The sequence below is a fragment of the Stenella coeruleoalba genome, assembly GCF_951394435.1.
Source record: "Stenella coeruleoalba genome assembly, chromosome: 9".
Taxonomy (NCBI): Eukaryota; Metazoa; Chordata; class Mammalia; order Artiodactyla; family Delphinidae; genus Stenella; species Stenella coeruleoalba.
In genome coordinates, this window is record NC_137155.1 from 36,706,562 (window position 1) to 36,731,353 (window position 24,792).

At 34.8% G+C, this 24,792-nt stretch overlaps 1 protein-coding gene across 3 annotated transcripts in view; it reads left to right on the top strand.

Annotated features, from left to right (window-relative positions):
• The window catches only part of CRPPA (CDP-L-ribitol pyrophosphorylase A), a 305,209-nt gene that overhangs the window by 157,954 nt on the left and 122,463 nt on the right, over nt 1-24,792 (top strand). For 2 of the 3 annotated variants that reach the window (XM_079931749.1, XM_079931751.1), the window contains exons 7-9: nt 233-307; nt 765-857; nt 20,642-23,719. In XM_079931749.1, coding sequence (XP_079787875.1) covers nt 233-307; nt 765-857; nt 20,642-20,929 — 456 coding nt within the window. In that variant the 3' untranslated portion in view covers nt 20,930-23,719. Of the gene's footprint in view, nt 1-232; nt 308-764; nt 858-20,641; nt 23,720-24,792 lie in introns of those variants that run through there. The other variant, XM_079931750.1, reaches the window with a different exon arrangement.

A 24,792-nucleotide genomic window follows, 5' to 3' on the forward strand; every position in this document is an offset into this window, starting at 1 on the left:
AAACAATTTCCGATATCCTTATTTGCTACAATAATGTTAATTATTTTGGGACTACTTCAAGTGGGTTTGTTTTGGTAGCCTCATAAACTTCAGTCTGAATTATTTTGCTCTTATGCATGGTCCTTGGCGTTATGTGCCTATAGAAATTTTGTGCTCATAAAGTTGTTTATGCTCATGTTTGGTCTTTCTATCTAGTTTGTAAACTCTTTTTTCCTCTAATTTTTTCTCCTAGCATGTAAAAGTCACATCTGGCAGAGATCTTCAGCAAATCATCTTAGAGCAATGCTACAATTTTGTTTGTGTGAATGTAAGTAGTTAATACAAATGATTGAAAGCACTTGAGGATTTGTATAAATGTAATGTTTGACAAGTAGTTAGTTTTCTTGTTTCTTAAGTATTTGAATTTAAGATTTTGATAGGTGAGTTGTGTTATTCAATATGTATTTAGAAATGTTATTTTTGTCTTTTGAAATAGGGAAATAACATTTTCTAACAACCTAGTTCACGTAATGAGAAGAGGGTGATATTTCTTTAAACGGTATTTTCAAATTTCTGGTAAAAAGTAGATAAGAAGATAGGTTTGAATTAATGAATTAAAAAAATTTTAATAGCTATAATCTTATGGGTATCCTTTAACATTGTTTGAAAATTTAAAATTAAGCTTGATAGATATTTTGAATGTTTAAATGTTTAAAAGCTCTCCATTTTTCTACTTGAATGAACTAAGTCACTTAAGAACTTCTTTTATTTTTCTGGTCTTTCAGGTTATGACCTCTGATTTTGAAGAAACCCAGAAATTACTGAATATGCTTGAAGAGAGTAATCTTTCCATTTTATATCCTGTTGTTGTTATTTCAGTAAGTGAATTAATGCAGATTTTTCAAACTTAGGCTTTGTTCCTTGAAATTCAACTTTTCTTTTTAACAAAATTTCATCCAACTGAAGAAATCCATCTAAACCCAAACGAAAAAACTCTTCTCGGTGGGTTCTTGAACACACTTTCTTGCTTTGAGTAATCTGACTGCAGGTCCTTATTATTTCAATTATTTGGTTGAACTGATAGGTTTTCACCCTAGTAAAAATTGCATGTCTTTTCCTTCATTAGAATTTCAGAGGTTATTGCTGAGTTGACTTGTTGTTTGGATAATGTGAAAGAGCTTTATTTTAGTGTACTACCAGAATGCCATTAGAGAAGAAATCCCAAAGTTAAAAAACTGAGGGGCACAAATCAGATGGAAGAAAATACTCTTAGGTTGTTTCATCTTCTCTGTTCCATGGACAGCAAAAGTAGAATGAGCGGACTTCCCTGGTGGCGCAGTGGTTGAGAGTCCGCCTGCTGATGCAGGGGACACAGGTTCGTGCCCCGGTCTGGGAGGATCCCCCATGCCGCGGAGTGGCTGGGCCCGTGAGCCATGGCTGCTGAGCCTGCGCGTCCGGAGCCTGTGCTCCGCAACGGGAGAGACCACAGCAGTGAGAGGCTCGCGCACCGCAAAAAAAAAAAAAAAAAAAAAAGTAGAATGAGCAACAGATAAAAGAGAAGTCCTAGAAAAATGGCCCATGAAAGTTTGGGAGAGATCTTTTCTGTGAAAGCCTAAAAATGTATGTTTAGTACAGAATTCACTTGATTGGCCTTTTTAACTGTGCAGCAGAGGGGTATTTCAGAGGGCAAGACCAGGAAGTAACAAAACCAGAGCCCAGGACTGACAAACTAGCTGAGAAGAATCTGTTGTCAGCAGCATTTTGCTGTGGGAAGGCGTTCCAAACATGAAATTTTCAAAACAATTGCTTAGCAATTGTTGAATTCATAAAGCTCAGGCCTGTGCCATAGTGTGGGAATTAAATTCTTGTTAGGTGAGATTGTTAATACAGAATAAAGAAAATTTGCACTAAAAATAAGTAGCTCTAGACTGAGCCATGCAAGTAGAAACAGATTAGCAGTTGGGGGAAGTTTGATGATTTCACCTGCCTATTGTATTTGATTTTATGCCCTAGAGATGAGTTCCATGAGTGCTGCTGGTCATGGAAACCCAGATTCCTCATGTGAATGATTTTAACAGAAATATAGATGTTTTCATTGATATTTTTAGGAACAGCATGAAATGCTCCGAATGCTGAAGGGCTCTAAGTCTTCATAGGTTGGAGATAAATTCAGAGTTCTGTTTGGCTCCCTATTCATCGCTCCACATTAACTTTCTTAGAAATCTCATTCACACCATGTCCCCAGATATTCTTCTGAAGAGGCAGAAGAGTGCTGTAAAGAGAGCAAAGGCTTTGAATTCAGAATACCTTGCTTCCTTGGTCAAGTTACTTAACTTTTCTGAGGCTTGCTTTCCTCCTTTTAGAAATGAGGCTAGTAGCCCTACTTCTTAAATCACTGTCAGGATTAAAATGATTGAATGTAAAATGTAGTTGATATTATAGTGCTGGGCCCTTGGCAGCCGTGCAATGTTAGTTTCATTTAATAGTCTAGCTCCTGCTCTTTCCAATTTGGATGAGACGAACCGAAGCTCACTGATGCTGCTCTAATCTGATTCCTGAGCTTCAGTCCTACATTGTTCAGCATTTTATCAGGTACTTCCATTTGAGTACTTGACTATCTTCTCACACCTAGCATGTCAGATCTCTCCCAGAAGCACATTCCCCATCAGTTGACTTCTCTTAGTGGCAGTATAGTTGTGGCAGGCATGCAGGTGGGAATCTGTGTCATCAATGAATTTTCCTTCTACCCCTTTCCTCTGCTTCTCTTCACCAAATACATACACACACACAGCATTTTTAAACTGTTAGTTCTTGTAGTTTATTGTTACTATTGTATCTCAAGTTCAGTCCTTTGCATTGCTTCCATAAATATTTGCATTTAGTTTTCTGTTGACTCCTGTAGAGTTCCATTTCACATATCCTAGTAAATGCCAGATTTTCATTCTTTTTTTTGGCTACCTAGTGTTCCGTATTAAACTAAGGGAAAAGATGGACAATCCTCTAGTTAGGAAGGAAGTGTCTACGAGAACTAGTTTTAGAATAGTATTATTATAAGTCAGTATACGCTAAGTCAATATGCTATAAAAACTGTAAAATGTTCACTTTAAACTGGAGAGTTGTCACTCTATAGTTAATACTTGTCTACCTGTTATTTTCCCATTACATAGGTAGAATCAGTGTGGTGATTATTAGGGTTATTATTAAACTTAATAGGAAAATGTCTCTAGAACATATCTGGAATCTGTATCCTTGGGGTGGAGCAAATCACTGGCAAGGTAAAGAATACTGCCTTGTTGGACTGAGAGTCAAGTAAATTGTCTCTGGATTTTTTAATTGTCCTGTAAATGATTGTGTAAAGCCTTCATCTTTTTTTTCCTTCTGATGCTACTTTACCCCCAAATTGCCAAAAGCCCATTTCAGTTTCCCCGTGACTTAAAATTTGACAGAATCATTCAAATATTCCCCAAATAAATAGTTGTGTGGAAAATCCAGTGTAGAATAAAAGACTTAAAGTTGAGTCTAGATATCTGGGGACACAATTTTTACATTAGTTAAGTGGGAACAATGCATACACATATAGTGTGTGGATATGAAAGTATGAATACATATGCAGACATGTATACATATATATGTAATTGAAAAGATATTATGTGGATCAGTTAGCTCTGAGGCTATGGTGTGTTTACTTTGCTTCTCTCTGAATTACTTCTCTAGAAGATTAAGCCAAGACAAGAAGGACCCTACCGTGGGGGATTTTTTTTTTTTTTTAAATAAGCCTTTTTCAAGCACTTTTAAATTCTGAGAAGCGTCTGTTCATTTGCTTCCCTCAACAGGTAGATGTTATTCATCAGAAAATAAATCCAAAGTGACATCCGAGTCATAGGAAAGTATCTCCATTTTTATTTGGGGATTATGTGATTCAGCAGTTATTGAACGCATGTATTGTAAATGTTCAGAGGCCTATTTTTTCTTGGCTGACATGCAGTACAGTGGTCCTTTTTCCTGTGCCATGGTTTATCAACTTTGATTTTCAGTCCATCTGAAGAGAGGAAGGCTTGGTAGGAATCAGTCAGATGAAAAGGAAAATTGTGGTTGAGTAGGTGTTTGTGAGGGTTTTTTCAACTCAGAGGGTATTTAGTTAAGGCCCTCATTTGCAGTGTCATCATGTTTTACTGTACAAGGACAAATATTCAGAAGAAATGGGACTGAAAGTCAGTTTAGCTGGGGCGTTTGTTTGACGAAAACATTAGATCATGTTCTCAGTGCTAAAAAATTAATGTCAGGACTGCAGTATTGATGAAGCCCACATATCTCTTCTATTATATTCTTATGTAGATACAGAAAAATATTTTGGAATACCCTGGTTAGCTGTCATTCAGTAGTCATTCAGAAGGTACGTGTGACTTTCAAGTTCATTCTGGAGTATTTACACCTTGGAGGGAGCTAACTACTAAAGGAATGGACGGTTAATGGTGCTGGGTTCTAGGTATTTAGGATACTTAGGTTTTAGTTCGGGTTCTGTAGGATTCTTCGTTGTTCAAAGATCAGAGATCAACTTCTCCCTGGATTTTATGAAAGCAAAATGGGTTAGGAAATACTTAATGCAGGAGGTTTTTGTTATCTAAGATAAACTGGCATAGGTAGAGGCTACTGCTCTAAGATCCATGTAGAGAAAGGAACAAAATTTTAGCATGAGCAGTAGGACAAATAATTGGGATTTTATTTTAGAAGAACTAAGATATTTATTAAAATAATTTTATCTTCTATTTTTAAAATTTAGGTTATGTTTGCAAAAATAAACTTTTTTGAGTGATCTTGTAGACATTTATATGATAATATGTTGTGACATGCTTCATTTCAACTGGTCATTTTTGCGAAAATATTTTTGGTTATTTTTAGTTTTGTAAGAAATATTCTTTATTACTATGTTCAAAATACCTTTTTGGACTATCTATTTGGTCATCATTCTTATATTCTTTTTATGTATTTTAAGTAGTCTCATTTTGCCTGCTTCTTAATTCTTGATGATGTTGAATATGATTTAAGGAATTTATCAATGTTAATTTGATCAACTTAAAAAATCTTCTGTTTTGGTAGGTATAACTTAATTGTAGTTATAATGAGTTATCAGAACTTTCCAAATTTCCGTAGTCAGCTGGAGACTGACGGATGATAAAATAGGTGCTAGCATTAAAGTGAGGAGAGATAGTTGGGTGGGGTCACTGTTTAAGTATTCTGTTTCTCAGTGCATCTGTGTGGCTTAGGATGACGTTTGTTATTGTATGCAATCTTTCAACTGTGAGCCTTTGGGAACACATATTTGGATAGCAATCACACCTTGTGCTAGACTAGTCTCTACTTGAAAGAAAAAAAAAGCCTTTTTAAAACTAGAAACTGGTTGGCATGAAGGAATTTTAAAAATTTAGATCACTTTCTGTGTTTTTTTAACAAGAAAAACCTTATAAACATTAAAGGCCAATGCTTTCCTTCATAAAGTTGTATAAGAATTATGCTTAAGAATCCTTTTCAGATGTGATTTTTGATGCTGCTTAGTCTATCATGTAAGTTATCAAGGAGCCAAGTTTTTATCCCGAGTTGACTGAAGTTTTTGTTAGCCTGTCGTTCTTGTGGTTACCAGGGAGTGTATAGTACTGCTAGCATCTTTTCCAGATTGCAGCAAGAGGGTCATCTGAAAGCTCTTTTGGAATCATCTGATACAATAACTATCAACATGGGACATGTTCAGTTTTCTATTTTCTACTATTTTCTATTATTTGTTTTTTTCACTACTTAAGTAATGATAAACAAATATTTAGAAAAGACAATATTTGAGATCTATTAGAATAGTAAAAGGTAAATTCATAAAGTTTCTGATATAAAAATCACTCCAAAAAACCCCCATAGGCTTCTATTTAAATTGTACAAGACACAAAAGTGTTAAGAGTCTGAATCGTAGGTTGTCTTTGCTTAGAAATTAATGATCAGAGAAGTGTTTTTTCCCTGGTAATGGAGGAGATTTTCAGAAGACAAAGCTAAGTGTAGCTGTTTTCCATCCAAGATTATCTAAAATCAAATGTAAAACTGTCAAAAAATACTTTCCAGGTCCAGAAAATAAAATAGAGATTCTACTTTTTTTGGATCTGGCAAGATTTCCACAAAATATTCTTTAGTACTACTATCAGATGAGATAATGGACAGTATATTCTTACTTATTCAGTGAGCATAGCTGATTCATATAATAGGCACCAAAAGTTTAATTTTTAAAAACAGAAAGAAATTGACCACAAATTTAAGTGGAGGTTAAAAACTGAGAAATGAAGCAGATTCTTTAATTTTACTTGATAAAATAGTTTATCACTTTCCACAGCAAAATAATTTTACAGTAATTATCTGGATAATTATCCAAGAGCTCTAATTTCCCCTGACAATGTAGACAATAATTTTATTGGTGCTTTAGGAGAGATAGGAATCTTTTCATGAATTTACTTAAGCAAAAAACAAATTCCCATATGGAATTTTAATGCTTTGAAAAACATAAATAAACCTTCAAAAGTGCCTAATTTAGTTCTAGTTACAGGAAAGTAGTTTATTGACATAATAGATCAGAATACATGATCTTTAAAATACTTCAAAATGTTTAATATTTGAACATGTCAGCAAATAAAAAAAATGGAAAACCACCATCAATTGACACTTGATACATTCACATCTGGGGAAACTGTCACAGAGATGTAAATTGTTTCCAGAAGGTTCCACACTCACCAGTGGCAGAGCCAGGAACAGAATCAATCCAATATGCAGTTTATCATATACACTTGTTACTCTAATGCTCTCATGAATGTGTTAAATAATAAGATGGAAAGAGATTAAAAATACACATATACATATATATATGTGTTTAAAATTTCTTCCTAATAAAGAACAAATGACAATTGGAAAAACACATTGATTCCTTCTTTTAAGTGCTAATGGTTTCTTTCTTTAGCTTCACAGGGTACTGAGCCTTTATTGAACTTAAGTTATAAAAATCTGTGGTCCTGTTAAATTTCTTAACAGAACCCAGCATGTGTATTTTTCCCTTTAACTTCTTGTTCTATACATTTCATTCTGTTAACCTTATTACTACTGGACTAAGAAAGTGTGTTTTTAAGGCAAAATTTCTTATAAGACCAAAAAAGAGAGCGCTTCCTATCATAATTCTTACTGCTTCCATATTGGGTTTACTCTTTATGCGGCACAGTTTACCTTAGAACAATATTGGTTTGAACTGCGCAGGTCCGCTTATAGGCAGATTCGTTTTAGTAGTAAATACTATAGTACTATAGGATCCTAGTTGGTTGAATCCACAGATGCTGAGGAACTGTGGGATGGAGGAGGAATCGTGTATTCGGAGGGCTGACCGTAAGTTATGCGTGGATTTTCAGCTGTGCAAAGGGTTGGTGCCCCTAACCCCCCATATTGTTCAAGGGTCAACTATGAATGTTTCAGGTCCTAGTTTATTTACATTTATTTTTGAATGGATATTGTGTGTGTGTGTGTGTGTGTGTGTGTGTGTGTGTGTGTATGTGAGTGTTTAATAGCCAATGAATGACCAAGGGATTAGGCCCCATTCCCTCTTCTATTCCTGTCTCAACCATGTTGCTATTGTAGCCTTATGGATACCTTGATTTTTCCCTTAGAAAATTATAACTTTATTATATGTTAAACGTCTGTGATGTCATCACTTAAGATACTTTAAATTTCTCTCTTTCATGTCTGTACACAGCTTCAGTGGCAGAAATGCAATCACTTCCACAAAATTCTACAAATGTTTTCATTTGTTTTCTTCTCATATAGTAAGTCTCAGGTATTTCCTGCCTAAATCAGTAATAAAATCTAAGTAAATATTGGTTTAAAATACCTTTGGAACCTTTTTGCCCTTTCAGTCACTAAGGGATTCATATCTAACACAAAGATGAGGAATGATGAAATCATTCTTGTAGGAGGTGTTGAGTAGAAAGAATTGACTGCTTTTTTAAGTTTTAGGTGATCTTTGCTTCCGGCTAAATGGTTACTAGAAAGTTTGTGTTGTGGGATATAGAAATTCCCTAAGATTAATTGTGATGGACATGTAACTGATGATGTGTAAAGAACTGATTCTCATAGGACATACCTTCTGGTAGTCTTTCTTTTAATGAATAAAGGTTATTTATTTTCAGATAGAATGATGTTCTAATGGGTGTACAAATAGAATGAATTCCAGAGAACTTTTTCTCTGTTTTCAGAATAATTTTTTTTTCTTGATTAAGCATGGAGTTTGGAATCACCAATTTTCTATTTTAAGTAGTTTACTAAACTTGGTCAGATGAACAAAGTTGTTTGTGAATTTATTTGCCAGTGCTGTCCTAGCAAATCAGTTTATAAAATTTAACATGAAATGAATAGGAGGCAAAATAAATGAAAATAGCCTCCTTTGTTAAGTGGCTTACATGAATTTTAGCCCTAGAAAAGGAAATAAACAATTGGTTTGGTCATTCCGTTTTTAAAAATTATGTCGGGATTTCCTTTATTAGATTTTTTTTGTGCACTGGATTCTGTTTTAAACAGTGGAAATGGCCCTTAGCTTAATTATGTCATGCTATTTCTTTACAAAGATGGGACTAAATATATTTTCAGTACCGTTTATTATTTTAAAATTACATGTTATACTTCTGTAATTGATTAGAAATATATATGTTAATATGAACATAGCTAAGCCTGACTTTGTTTATAATATCTAAAAGGATTTTACTTCATGGAGAAAACAAAATTCTATTTTTGTAAAGGAGGTGTTGAATAGAAAGAATTGGCTATTTAACGTTTTAGGAGATCTTTGGCAAGGTAAGGATGTGAACCTGGAGTGGGATTCAAGGTATAGGTACTTGGTGTGTTCAAGTAACACACCTGCTAACCTTGTCAAGTTATTTCCTGTCTCTGAACTTTAGGTCAGAATTTTTATCTATAAAAGAGCAGGATGTTCTTGATTGCATCTAAGTAGCTTCTCTTTCTAAAAATATTGTCTATACGACAAAATTTTGTGATGTCTTTTTACTTTTATATGATCCACGACGGATGTCTTTTACATAAAGATATAGTAGAGCAATTTAGATGATTACAGTCATGTTCAATATGAATCAGGTGGTAGGATATTCCTTTTTTGAGCAATTTTTGACACCTTTCTGTACTTTAATCCTTATCACAAGACTCATGGGATTTTTAAAATGGTTTCTCTTGTGTTTGCCTCTTTCTTATTTATCCTCCTATTTCATAGGCTGGGTTTTATTGCGTTAAGTCTAGCTCTTCCCTTTTTGCATTTATCCCTTTTTTTCTCTCTAACAACAGTTGCAAGATTAATTTTTCTCCCATCTCCCAAGAAATCTATCCTTCCATGTGTAGCCAGGTCCTGCCTTCTGAAAATGATTTATTAATCATTAAAACTCACACCAATGCTGTTTCTTACTAATTCATCTTAAACTTACTCTAGGTGCTGTCTAGTTAGCACTTTACAGGGAACTATCCTAGTCTCTTCATTATCTAATTAATTGCTTAATATAAATTCATATAGCATTTACTGAACATCTGTGTGTCAGGTATTTTGACATACATGTAGCCTATTTCATAATGTAATACATTTTTAAACTACATCTTACTTTAGAAGAATGAGGCATTTCCATATGTGCTAATTTTCCAGATTTTCATATCTTGATCTGAAGTAAGGAAATAATTTTATTTAGCTAATTTTGTTTTTGTAAATGAAGATTCTTAATAATATGAGCTTAATTAAAAGACGAGAAGTGACGCAGTGGTTGGGAGGTCACAGGACTCTGGTCACTATCTGTCCCTTCTTTCCACCACCCTAAGGTAAGAACTGTAATTAGGTCTGTTTGAGAAAGGGGCAATTTAGCCTGGAATAGAATATCAGGATAGATCTTCTTAAGTATAAGGGAGAAAGCTGAAATTTGGAAGGCTGAGTGGGGTCTGAGTCTATGAGGAGTAAGAGGAATAGCATTTCTATTTGGAAAGAGTAGCACATAGGATGGTTAGAACTGGAAAGAGCCAGCGTATCTGAAACAGAGAGAACGAATTACACATTGGGGAGAGTTAAGGTGAGAACACAGGTCTAGATCAAGGTGGGCCTTCGAAGTTTGAACTCTATAAAGGAGTACTGCACGGTAGAAATTGATGTGATCAGCTTTGCATTTTACACATCATTCTGGATGCAACACAGAGAATGGACTAAAGTGATCCAGAGGGATTCCTTGATGCATTTGATTTCATTTAGAGACTCTTGCAGTAGTCTAAGAAATAATGGTGGTGGCTAGGACTAGGGTAGTTTTATAGTGAATGTGCAGAAATGGCTAGAACCAAGATATATTTAAGAGATAGAAGTACCAAGATTTAGTGCTTCATTTAATAAGAGAGGAAGCATAATCTCTGATTTTATGTTTTGTGAAATTGGGTGCATAATAGCAAAATAGGCAACATTAGAGAACGATCTTTATGGTTTGTTTCTGAAAGCTGAATAGGCAGATGATTATCGTGAACTTGTTGGCAGAAATAATTAGAAAGATTTCACTCATATCCAAAAGCTTTCTAGGCGTTTGTGTGTTGGTGTTTTATGTGTGTGTGTGTTTGAACAGAAGTTTTTATCCTAAAACCTATACTTGGAAAGGCAAGTTACTTGCCTCCAAGGCCTCCTTAATAATTGAATTTTAATAGAATTCCAGGTATAAGCACAATTTAAAATACCTTTCATATAATGCTTTTGCCAAGTTATATAGTGTTTGTATGATGGATCATGTTTTTTACAAAATTTTCTCTGTACTAATGCTACACATTCTGAGAAAAAACAAAAACAGTAAAACAAATCTTGTCCATGGTTTGAGTCATTAGCAGACAGGAAGATGGTAAGAATATTCCAAGCCTAAGCACTATTCCCTTAGGATAAAAATTTATAGCTACCTAAAAATAGATTACTTAGGCAGTTTTCTGGAAACTCAACTTTCTTTTATTGAAAGAATGGAAAGGTGATGGAATTAGTGCAAAAAGCTTCTTGTTCCAAACATCCTTTGGCTTGAGCCCTACTTGCCATAAGTTTATACGTGACACTTTTGAAAAGTATAGCATGATTCAGTTTTCCAGGCACCACAGGTTTTATTTTATGGGATTTTGAAGTTTATACTTATTCCACTCAAATGCTGGGATACTTTATTCACTGGTACCTGCTAAGGTAGAATGCAACGGGTGTTGCCAAGATAATCCTAGTGTCAGTAGTGGAAAATTCTTATTTGGGAATGACAGGACTGTTAAGTCTGCCTGTCTCTTCTGAGTACTCTGAGTATTATACCCATTTCTAGATCATTTGAGAAAGAACTATAAATGTCTTCTGAAAAAGTTCACTGTGTTTATGGTAATAACTGAGTTCTAGGATTTTTGCTCAACCAATGAAAATATAACTGATCTTCTGTTTCTTGTTCTTCCCATTTGTAAGAAATACAGCTCTCATGACATTTATAATTCTCAACCCCACCCCAACCCCAAATGTAGCCTGCTAATGCATATTATTAGTATAATTATGTTAATGTTAGTAATAACAGACATTCATTGAATGTTTGACATAATGAGTCACTATCCTTTTCTTTTAAAGTAAATAATCCTATTTAATCCTCAGAGCAATCCTAAGAGTTGATTATCATAGATGCTGTTATCCTCAGTTCAAGAATAAGCGCTGTGCTCATTTCACTTTATCACATGACATTGATGAGGGATGTCAATACTTGCCCTTTTCAAGTAACAATAGATTGTTGAAGAAAAGAGTCTGAAAAATCGTTTAGTAGAATGCTCTCATTTTACAAGAGATAATTGAGGCCGTTTTCTCTCCCTGGATCTGAGATAAATTTTTTATATTAGGGGTGTCAAATCGTTCTTGTAGAGGGCCAGATAATGCATACTTTAGACTTCATCGACCATGGTCTTGGTCGCAACTATTCCGCTCTGCTATAGTGCAAAAGCAGCCGTAGACAAGATGTCAAAGAACGTGTGTGGCTGTGTTTCTATAAAACTTCATTCACAGAAAACAGGCAGGAGGCTGGATTGACTCATGGGCCACAGGTTCTCGAACTTTGGCTTAAATTGTCAATCCGAAATGATCTATTTGCCACAGTTACTTAGTACCTTTACTAAAATATCTGTTAGACATTCTTTAATAGACGTATACTCTCTGGGTCATCAGTCTCATGATTTAAAGTATTGCTTGTGTGCCAATTCCTACATTTTTACATCCGATTTTCATTATTCCTATGTTTTGACAGGAATGTTTAAGTGCATGAAGTTTAAAAAGTTTGTAATCATCTTCTTCCTTACAAGAACCGTCCCTCCCAAAAGTGTCTCTTTTGTTTTCAGTTTTGACCTCATCACAGCCACTATAACAGGTTTTGCTAATTGCAAATCTACTATGTTACTCTCATTGTCAGGAAGGGAAAAATTTTCCTCTACCCCTCTAAGTTCTTTTGGCTGGTCTAATAATTGATACAAGGCAGATTAACAGGAGAAAAAAAAATTAATTTTGTATGTGCAAAGGTACCCAAGAGTAATCAAAGCAGCCTGTTGATATACCCTTTTAGACAAAGAAACTTAGGCTTCAGTACTAATTAGTGAAGAAACTAAGCAGAGTGTGTTTACACAGACTTCTCGGCCCTGAATTCCCTGTCTCTGGCCGTAAGAATGTCTGTTTACCTCCTGGTACAGGGAGGGTGGCTTCCACATGGAAACTTATTTCCTGCTTTCGGTGGGACATAAAGGAGGCTCAGAGTGTCCTTGTACCCACTGTTTCTCAAGTAACTTTAATTCAAAACAATCAGTATGTCAAAGTGGTATATTTGGGGGTGGCCTGCCCTGAACCCTGTCATTATTTAAACCTTCTAGACACTCCTCATCCCCTCCTGGACAAAGCTCAGTCAGATCATAAAGCCTTGGGCTGTTCTGGCTCTTGCTTAATTTTATCATCCTTATTCTTCTTTCTTCACTGAGCAATTTGCCCTCTGGTAATACTGAACCACTATAGTTCTGCACATGTACTGTGTTACCTGACACATCTGTGTTTACTCTGGTGAGTTTTTCTACCTGAGACTCCATTCTTCTAGTGCTTGCTTGCTTGACTCCTATTATCCTTAAAGTATGAGTGACAATATTTTGTCTTGGAATCCTTCCTTTACATTCGTGTGCTCAGAGTCTTTTCCCCTTTTTCAAGACAGCTTGTGTAGGCATTCAGACATGTTTATTGACTTGAATTTGCCTTGACATTTTCACTTACAAGTGTAGGTACATTAAAACAGAATCAGTTATTCTTAGAAATTCAAAGTGTTATAATGGACTTTTGTAGTGGTTTGCCCCAATGCATAGAGTGTCTTTACTTGTGAACTCCAAAAATACCTGTTTTTTAAAAAAATCAGAAAATGCTGATCTAAATGGCCTGCAGACAACCTTAATAATAATAGCAGTAATACATTTTATCATGTAAGATGAAATTTTGACAAGTCACTAAAATCTGTAAAGATTATATACTAAACTCAGTGAAGAATCACACACCTGTGTTTTGTAACTTCTTCAGTGATTTGTTTTCTCGGACAGTTTTTCTCAGAGTTTTCTCAAACAGAAAAATAAGTAAATAAATAAATACAGAGTTAAATGTTTCAGATAATAGTAGCTAAACAAATCAGTGCTTCATATTGGGATTGCTTTTAACTTTTGGTTCTAAAATTTGTTACAGACGATACAGATGTTACTTAAGTTAATTGTAGTTGTACATAATGCTTCAGATAATTGTATTAATAGCAGAATACAGCAGTGGCAGAGTTATGTCCTTATAAGAGAGTCAATCTTGTGAAATAATCTGAAAAATGTTCATTTTATGATTTTTTTACATGATTTAAAGTAATACTCGGTTTTTCTATTGATTGTTTAAAATATGAAGTTCTCAAGTCCCTCCCATCAGGAAGCTTGCACAAGCCTCTTAGATAGCCTCATCCACCAGAGGGCAGACAGCAGAAGCAAGAAGAACTACAATTCGGCAGCCTGTGGAGCGAAATCCACATTCACAGGAAGATAGACAAATGAAAAGGCAGAGGACTATGTACCAGATGAAGGAACAAGATAAAACCCCAGAAAAACAACTAAATGAAGTGGAGATAGGCAACCTTCCAGAAAAAGAATTCAGAATAATGATAGTGAAGATGATCCAGGACCTCAGAAAAAGAATGGAGGCAAAGATGGAGAAGATGCAAGAAATGTTTAACAAAGACCTAGAAGAATTAAAGAACAAACAAACAGAGATGAACAATACAATAACTGAAATGAAAAATACACTAGAAGGAATCAAGAGCAGAATAAATGAGGCAGAAGAACGGATAAGTGACCTGGAAGACAGAATGGTGGAATTCACTGCTGCGGAACACAATAAAGAAAAAAGAATGAAAAGAAATGAAGACAGCCTCTCGGACAACATTAAATGCACCAACATTCACATTATAGGGGTCCCAGAAGGAGAAGAGAGAAAGGACCCGAGAAAATAGGTGAAGAGATTATAGTCGAAAACTTCCCTAACTTGGGAAAGGAAATAGCCACCCAAGTCCAGGAAGTGCAGAGAGTCCCAGGCAGGATAAACCCAAAGAGAAACACGCCGAGACACATATAATCAAATTGACAAAAATTAAAGACAAAGGAAAATTATTAAAACATGAAGTTCTCATTCCATTACTTTGATCTTTTAAATAAGGATCTGAAAAAAAAAAAGTATGTACAAATGTAACATTTTTACTGGTACTGTAAAACTCATTTACTTTTTAATTCTTTGAATCAATAGAAACATTTAAACATTTTCTATGGTTGATATTTTAATGCAAAGTACTATTTTATTTACTACCTTTTATTAAATGCCATTATTTCCCAACCTACTAGCTTTGCTGGTGTTTTATTTTGTTAAGATTTACAAATGAGTTGTTAGGCATTTGCTCTCAGTTTCCATGATAGCTTAAAACTTAGTTTCTATTCATCAGAATTATGAGTTGAATTTCATGATGGCATTGATTTAAACTTGTTCTAAAACGAAGGGATTTAATATTAAAAGCTTGTTCTTTTTTTCTTTTTAGAAGTACAATTTATTAATTTTCGTTAATAAAATCCATGTAATTCATAAGTAGTTGAAGTGAGATGAAAGTTTTTCTGAAGTTTTTGGGGCTTTTTTATCCTTAAGATAAACTCTTACTTTGATTTGCATAGTATTGGCCAGTTTCATCAATTTTTAGATTCCCCTGATATTTCTTTTGAAAAGTGATGTTTTGAAGATGTTAGGCCTCATTCATACAATTTACTTTTCTGTACACATATGTTGATAATTTTGCAGTATCTCTTGTGTGGATTCAAAGAACCTCTGGTCTATCTACCAATTCTTTCTAACTCAATTATTTGATAATTACCAGAACTTTCATTTTGACCATCCTTCCTTCTACTTTGGTGGGCATTAAGCAATGCATTACTTGGATATATACATAAGCTTCACAAATTGACTTCTTTCTTAGTCAAATAAACAAAGAGTTTGTTTTCCCTTCTACCGCAAATCCTGACTCCCTTCTCAGGCCTTCCTGTGAACATGGACTCTGGAATGAGACAGAAGTGTTAAATGTGGTGTTATGGAACATTCCTGATGTTTTAAAGAATGTTGTACATGATATTAACTATTGTCCTTTAATGTACCTGTCCTCAGTGACAAGTGAAAAATCACATTTTATAATATAAAAAAGTAATTGGAGTTCATTGGGGACCAGGGGGTATATTAAATGGTTACTAAGACAAATATAAAGCATGTGTAGAATTAATGTAGAAGACATGAGGCAGAGAGAAGCCTTTTCCAAACTCTGAGTGCCAGAAACCTCGCCCACCCACAAAGCCATGAAGTTATCCACATGTTAAATGTTTAAGCAGTTTACTATTGTATAGGAGTGAATTTGCTACCTTAGAAAAAGATGAAATTACATTCTTTTTTTGGGGGTGGGTGGGTAGGAAGAGATCCATATCTTTTTTGTGTATGTCTGAAAAAGAACATTTAGAAATGGCATCCTAACTGGGGAATATTGTTTTTCTTATAATTTACATGTAGTAAATTAGTGAATGGTGCAAAAAGAGACCAAAGAATATGTATTTGGTGTAGCTATAAGCAAATCTGCAGAACTCAACCTAGATGAAATGTTTTGCTACATTTCAACGGATACAAGTGCTTGTATCCTGTCCAAACTGTTTATTAAGGCAAAAACACTTACATTTCTTGAGTTATCATGACCATTTTGCAACCTTCTGCTACAGTTGTATAAATCTGTCCTGTTTTTAAAATGAAAGTTGATTGTATTGTACCAACTCAATATTTTCCTGGACCTCATAAGTAGCTGATGTATTTTAGAATTCAAAATTAGTAGCACAGTGTTATGTATATGCTTATATTTTACGTTATTGGTATTAGGAAGTACATCTGCTGGAGATTATCTTCCGGTTTTTATGATGTCATCAGGCTTTCTAACATGGTGAAAGAGAATTTTGAGATGCATCCTACTTCTTCATGCTCGAATTTTATCAACCTGATTATATACATTTCATAAGGTCAATATCCGTATCTGTTTCTTTAAAAGTGACATATGTCAGCTACAGTAATATTTAGCACATACTAAGTATTTAGAAAAGCTGTGCTATTCTCCTATGTTCTACTACTTTATGTCTTAAAGTTTCCCTATAATTTAAGTACTTGGTTTGGTGGTATGAAAAAATTAATAAACATAAACCTCTATTAAAAAGAATTAGGAGACCAGAAGGGGGAGCTCTCATGCCCTGAGATTATAGCAGAGCCCGACAGGAAGAAGAAACACTCCTCTTTCCTGGCGAAGACTCAGTGAATAGAAAGTCAGGGACTCTTTGTTTACTACAGCCCTCCAACTTCCTTTCCCCCTCAATAAAAGCTTTCTCCTTTTCTTGCTGTGTGAGAATTTGCACATGGCTCACCATGGTTACAGACACCGAATCACAATTCTCTGATGATCCCAAATGAATAAACCCGTCTTTGTTTTAGGTCAACAATGGGGTAAATAGGCAGTTTGAAGGTATATAAATAGTTCGCCCAGAGTTCACTTTTACGCATTATTTCCTTAATTTGTGGAATCTCCGGTGAACAGAATTGACCTACTGATTTTTTTGAGTACCGTTAACATTTTTTCCTTTCAAGGAGCTAGGATATGTTGAATCTTACAGACCTATAGCTGGAGTGAAAGCCTTCCATTCCTAGTTTAGAATCTCATGACTTGGTGAGAACTTTTAAAAACTATTGTACATGTAGCGTGTCCCTCAGTTCAACCTAGATGTTCTATGCTACAACATCTGTTTCTGTAAGAAAAATTAGCTTCTATGTCATTAGTAAATAAAGGAGTTAGGTCCGTTTAATGTGAAGTTGCATCAGCTCGTGTGCAGCTTTTCCTAGATAGAAACAGCCAGAAAAACAGGAATAGAATTATAACCTTGGGAGGAAAGAGAAACACCCTCAACTCAGCTGCTGCCCTGGAAGCAGAAGCCTTTGACGTTAAAAAAAAAAATTTGTCTGATGTATTAGTTTCTAAGAGAAGTGCAGTCAAACATTCCTCTGTGTTTATGGATTTGGATATTGTTTTCTCATAATTGTCTTTTTTTTTTTTTTGCTTTGTGTTTTAAAATCTGTGTTCTTAGTAATAAGGTTATGGTTGTTATAAGTTTTGTTTTCTATTATGTACTGTTTTTCTTTATCTGTATCAATGTTTGTTTTTTTGGTCTTAACCCTATTATATTGCTACAACCTTCATTTTTGGTAGTATTTGCATGGTATGCCTTTTCATACCAGTACATACATAAATGTCTAATGAAAACTGTCTTATCCTGTAAAGTACATACTTTCAGGATAGTTTTCATTAGACATTTATATTATAACTAGCATATAGTTAGATTTTTTTAAAAATCCAATCTGATAAATCTGTCAAGAAAGAGTTAAAAAGTGTTACATTTATCTTTATTATTTTTATATTGGGGATTCTTTCTACAAGCTTATTTTTTTTTTGGTTATTGCTGTTGGCCAATTGTTTTGTTTGCTACTTTACTTTCCTCCTATGCTTTGTTGCATTGATACAAATAATCCTTTAGCCCTTCTGCAAGTTTGGAAACTATACAATATAATTGTATATAGCTTTAATTAAATAGCATTACTTTTTTTTTTTTTTTTGCGGTATGCGGGCCTCTCACTGTTGTGGCCTCTCCCATTGCGGAGGATAGGCTCTGGACGCGCAGGCTCAGCGGCCATGGCTCACGGGCCCAGCCGCACTGCGGCATGTGGGATCTTCCCAGACTGGGGCCCGAACCCGCGTCCCCTGCATTGGCAGGCGGACTCTCAACCGCTGCACCACGAGGGAAGCCCCAGCATTACTTTTAATATACATAATTAGCTCTAATTTCTAATTAGGTCTCTAATTTCTGTCCTTCAAAAAAAAAAAAGATTCACACTTTATCTGTTGAATGTTCTCATTTCAATATAATCTTGCCTCGAGTTTCAGGTTTACCATTTTTTTAGACTCCCAGAGTTATAATTTATTTTTACAATTAATAGTTAATGTAATTAACTGGTATTTAAAAAATTAATTTTAGGCTCTGTTGTAGGACACTCTTTAAGGAAAATTAAAAATGAGTACCTGCTCCCAGCTCTGACTTCCCCGAGAGGTTCCCCAGCTCCTGGCAGCATGCATTTCCTCCTGGGCCAACCCTCCTGGCAGTTTCCTGGCGCAGAGCTCATTCCCAGTTGTATCATAGTCATCGTTCCTTCTCTAATTAATGCATTACCAGCATTTCCACTCTTTCATTTCTGTGCATTTTAAATTTCTGTACAGGCTATAATTGCCAGTTATAGTGGTCTTTTCTTTTCTGCTCCTTGTGCTAGTTTTACACAAACCGTCTCCCTACCACCCACCTCCCTTACTTTAGTGCAAGATTTTTCTGAACTCAGATTTTGTCAGGAAGACTTGTATTAAACAAGAAATGTCTGTCTGTCTAGCTATCTATCTAGGCTGGCAGTAAGGTTGCCCAGGTTGTGTATTGCAAAATTCTAGGGCATTCCATTCACCTAAAGTATGTTGGGCAAGGTGGCCGCTAGCATTTCATGGTATCTGAATAGTACAGGTAATTACACAGTTAGAAGAGTTAAACAGTCCTCTGAGGCTTTTAACTCCAAACAGTAGTATTGTTCCCCAGCCCAGCTGGTATGGGGCTATGTAGTGATCGGGCCATATGGGTTTCGGAGAGACTCTTACCCTCAGCCTGTCCCCTGGCTTCAGATACGTACCGTGACTGCAGTTTCCAAAATTGCCTCAGTGTTGGGGAATTAGCCTGCTTTTTGTAGCAAGCACACCACAGCAATTTTAGGTTCAAACTCCTAAGAGTAGAAGCCTTTGTAGCACTAGTTTGACCAACTTTGTGAAAGACTACAGGGCAGGGAAAAAGGCAGGGCAGAGGTGGGAGTGTCTTCTGCTTTAGCTCCTGCGCTCATCATGTCACATGAGTTTAGGGGCTGCTTTTTTCTCCCCACTTCTCCCTCTACCTTGGTTTCTCAGGGGTGAGGGAAGGAGATCACAGAAGGTGGTATGTGAGCCATCCTTTCAGAAGGCTTCAGCTGCAAATAGGGACTGATATCTTTTGCAACAGCTGATTCATTTCCATGTGAATGAGCAGAGAGGAAAGGATTAGTATAAGATTGGTATAAGGGATTAGTATTAGTATATAAGGTGGAGTATATTATAAAATGCTCCTAGTTAATAAATACACAAAATTGAACAAATAATTCTTAAGTTTTAAAATTTTGATATTGCAAAAGAATACACATTTTTTTATGCTCATTGTATATGTACATTTGCATTTTAAATAGGTTATTTTGAAGCTATTGTTGTGATTTAGGTTTTTATATCCCATGAAAGACAGACAGTATTGTATCATCTCAGTAGTAGTAGTTTGTAGAAAAGAGCACAGATCACCCTGAGACCTTAAATTTAAATGAAAAATAATGCTTAAAAAATAGTCACTTGAATAATTTCAAGAAAAACACTAACACTGCTAAAAGAATTCTATATAAAATTCTTCTGGATTTACTTTAAGGAGTAGATTATTATTAAATTCCAATTATTACTTTGAAAGGGATTCTTCTAAAAAAACTTTTATTTGGATAAGCAGTCCCTTATGTTTTATTGTTATTGTTAATTTCTTAACCTATTTATTTCTATCTAGCCTAGTTTCAAATTACAAATTGGGAAGTAAGTTGAAAGAATTGATGAAATCATATATTCTTTATACCAATATACTTGACTGTGACACAAATTGAAATAGAATATTAGCATTTTATACTTTTCAATTAGTGTTTACTATATCTGTATTTATAAAGGATGATTCATTTTATTAAGTATTTAGGGGTTGAAATGATTAGAAGTTAATAAAATGATAAAAATAATTTCAATATTATATGTGTTTTAAGCTTCTTTAATGTCATACTTTTCAAGGGAAACTGAATGGTACTCTGATTGTTACCTTTTATATTATTTTGCAGGTGCAATTTCTTGATTATGAATCAGTACCATTTGGTCAGAAAATGGAAAACCTAATGCAGATTAGAGAATTTGCCAAGGAAGTGAAAAAAAGAAATATTTTATTATATGGCCTTCTCGTATATTACCCACAGGTAGGTAAAATGTTGGTCTCTTCAGATTGTATGTTTTTTAGACTACAGTTTTATTGGTGGGAACCTGATTTCATTAAAAGCAAAGAAATATTAAAAAAAAATTGGGCTGGTAAATTACTTATCTATTCATGTTCTGCAGCAGGTAGAAACCCTTGACTCTAAGGGAAAATTAAAAATCAAAACAAGTGTTTTGATTAGGGGGAATAAAAAAGATGAAAATTGACAAAGATCTCACGCTAGGTAGCCCACATAAAATTGCCAGATATGCAAAGAAAAATACAGAATCCCCAGTTAAGTTTGAATTTCAAATAAATAATTTTATTTTTAATTCCAATTTTGGAATTTGAAATTTGAATTTCATATTTAACTGGACTCTTGTATTTAACTGGCAACTCTAAGGTCACAGTCTTAGCCGTTTGTATAATTTAAAGTTGTTTATTCCTTTAATGCTGTGCTAAAGATGTTGGTAATCAAGACTTTAATCATTTGAAAGCAGTGGCTGGCATTTGAGTTACATGAGGGCATGGTATTTAACTAGACAAAAACTCTTACTGTCGCTGTCTTTTAATAGCGAGTTACTTAAGCTGAAGGCAAAATGAATTAGCATTCTAGATTCTTTGTGCAGAGAAATGCTATTTAAATCAAACTGTTTGGAGAATCTGTTAGAGAAGATGGCTTTGCCCTTTGTGCATAGATACCTTTCATAGAACTTGCAGAAAGCTTCATGGTGTCTTAGAGCTGTACCACATAGGAGTCAAGGAAGTAAGATAGTCAACTGCTTTTGTTTCTAGTGGTCTGGAATAAAAGTGATTTGGTACTATATGGTTGATGAATAACAGCTATTGTTTATGAAATATTTAAGGTGCCTTTTTAGCCTGAAGGTAACAACATTTCTTTTGAAACAAATGGATTTTCGTTGAATATAAGGGGCATCCTTTAGCCAGTTCCTTGGTTTTCTTTAACTTTGAGGTTGTTTCCTCTGCTTCTGACAGAGACAAGCATGACCTCCAGTTGGTCCTAAGGACAAGGCAAAGTTTAGTTCACTTAGGGTCATGGAATTGTAAAATGTTAGTGCCGTATGGTTCCTGAAGTCAGCACAACCAAGGCCTAAAGAGAGACATATAGTTGCCCAAGGACTTAAAACTGGCAGAGTAAGAATAAGAACTCAGGTCTGTATCTTCCTTCAGGAATGTTTCCTCTTCAATATTGTCTTTGGTTGTACCCTAGATTAACGTGGTGGGAAAAAGAAATCAGTTATTTCTCTTGTGCCATGCAAAGGAGTCATGGACTAATGCTATGCTATACAGGTATAAAATAGTGTTCACTCAGGAAAGCCTCAGAAGCTGGGGAATGGTAGAGCACACACAGTTCTGGACCTCTCTTTGTCCTATGATTTAGACTAAGCACAAAGGGTCTGTAGCTGACTTTCTAGTGGAGGGTCTGGTTGCCAGTTGAAATGGAGCATGGAATTTCAGAGAAAAAGTATGTTTTAGCATAAGTATGTCCCAAATGTTACATGGACCATATTTGCACAAAAAATTCTTTATCGTTATTCTGAATTTCAAGTATAACTGGGCATCTTGTGTTTTATTTGCTAAACCTGGTAACACTTGTAGAGTTCATATTTACATAAAAGCATTCATTCTTTTCACACTTGACGTGTTCTACCCTTTTATGGAATGGAGTACGGTGAGTATCTATGTGACTCTGTACCTATGAAGGCTCCCTGATTGGAAAAGTAGCCTTGTTGAAAAGGAGGAGCCTTTGCAGCCCACTGCTTGGTATCTGACTGCTCTTTTTAAGCACACTTGGACCTGCTAAGCCAGCTGTCTACTAAGTTACCAAAAGTGGCAAAAGGTGGTCCTGCAAGCCCTTCAGGATATGTCTCATTACTTTAGGATGCAAAGATAGTTTACTTAGGTGTTGCTTGTCTCTTCTTAACATTTCAGTAATGATGTTTCAAGTATGTGAAAATGTTTAAAATGAAAGGTTTACTTTTGTCCTTAAAGACACAGATGTGAATTGACTTTTACTAGCCCAACACACTGTCCAATACATAATTCCACCGTAAAGAGCATTTACTAAGAGATCCTGGGATGTTTGTTAGATATGCCATTAAAAAAGAGCTGTGGTTAAAAATTTGGAGAGGCAGCAGTGAATAGAGTTAAACAGACTTCTTTAATGAGGGCTTCTCACAAATCCTTAATATACTGATGAGCATTTCATATCTCCAACCTGGGGACAAGGGCTATGCCATTTTCCATTTTCTCCTGTAATCCTTTAACCATAGATAAATCATGGGACTAATGTTCCCTAAAAGAAACTTTGAGAAATACTCCTCACAAGTATACCGTTAAGTAAAGAAAGCACTACCTCTGTACAGTCTTTTTCTACTTCAGTACTAATTTTTCCATTTAGTTAAAGCAGTACTTCTAAAATTGAGTGCCTCCTTGACACTGCAAACAGCAAGGATATGAAGATGTATAAGGTGGAGCTTTCATTCACTGTTTAGTGAAGAGTGTTGGTCTGTGCTTTCCACTGTGCTGTGAGATACAACTTTTTGTAGTGTTCATACACTGGACTTGTTCCCTAAATCTAATTCATCTCTGTAAGAGCCATTAGATGTTTTGTAGGTAGTTATTGTGTATGCTTCTAAGTCTCTGAACAGTGAAACCTTTCTAGATTTTTTTTTGAAACTATTTTTTGTAAGACACTAGCATCAGGTGCCTCATCTTTGGATAGCTTTTCAGTTTATTGATAGCCCCTCCTTGGAAGAGAGAATGTATTGAATTGACTTCTGTATCTGTGTTACACATATGTTCTTTCTGGCTTAATGAAAACCTCCCTTGTTATGTATGTGATATTTCTGTTAATGCAGATAGTCTTGATATTTGGCCGCACCTTCACAGTGTCGATGTATATGATGTTTATAGTTAAATAGAATTATGTAGGCTTTTTTCTTTTGAAACACATGATGTTATTAAACCTCTGTTTGTGTTTGTATAGAGTTCTTTTACACACATGTATGGGAGTTTTTGTGTTTGGCAATTTTAAGCTGATTAGTTTTATTCTATTATTTCAGTCTTTCATTGTCTTTTTTGATCTAGATTATAGCATATGATTAATTAGCTATAGTTTTCTTGCATCATATAATTTACAAATTAGATGTCATCTATATTTTGTATATACCTTTAAGGAAAAAATAGATTTGGATAAAGCTAAGGATTGATTCCTTCCTTAGTATCTATAAATGTTCTACAATGTTGTCTGTGATCAATTACTGATAATTTAATAATTCAGTCACTGACAAATGCATCTAATTTTATAATAGCTCAACTCAGTTTCTCCATATTTTCTTTACTGATATAAGAAACTTTAACAAATACTTTACTTAACTCTAGATAAGCTTTATGTGTGTGTTTTTTCTGCCTTTGAGAGAGATTATTTGCTAAATTATTGAATATGCTAGTTTCTTATCTATATCACCATAGTAAGGCACGATTAACTTTTTTTCCCAAAATTGACTTTAAAATATTCTAGTGGCCTCAAAAAATTAATAATTTAAAATGAGCTCTTCGTGGGTAGCTTAAACTTAGAGTTATAGATCAAGTGACAGGCTTCACTGTGTATATATATGTATCTATACATTTATATACACACACGTATATAACTATAAGTAAGAAATATTGGACCATAGTATAAAGTTTTCTAATGTTATCATCCAGTTTTCAGTTCCTCATGTTGTAAACAAAGCAGGAAAGATTTGAAATTTATGCTCTAGACTAGAAATGTAGCATAAAGCTTGCCTTTACAATTTGTTGAATGAATTTAAATCAGGTCCTATCCCTTTTTAAAAAATACCATACAAAAATAACTATGAATAATTAAAACCAGTTTTTATAGTTGAGTCTATATAAAGGATCTTAGTCCCTTTTTAAGTGTTACTTTAAATAATTCTATGCATAAAATATTATTCTTCATCCTGTTAATCCAGCTTTGTTATGCAAACCATCATTGAG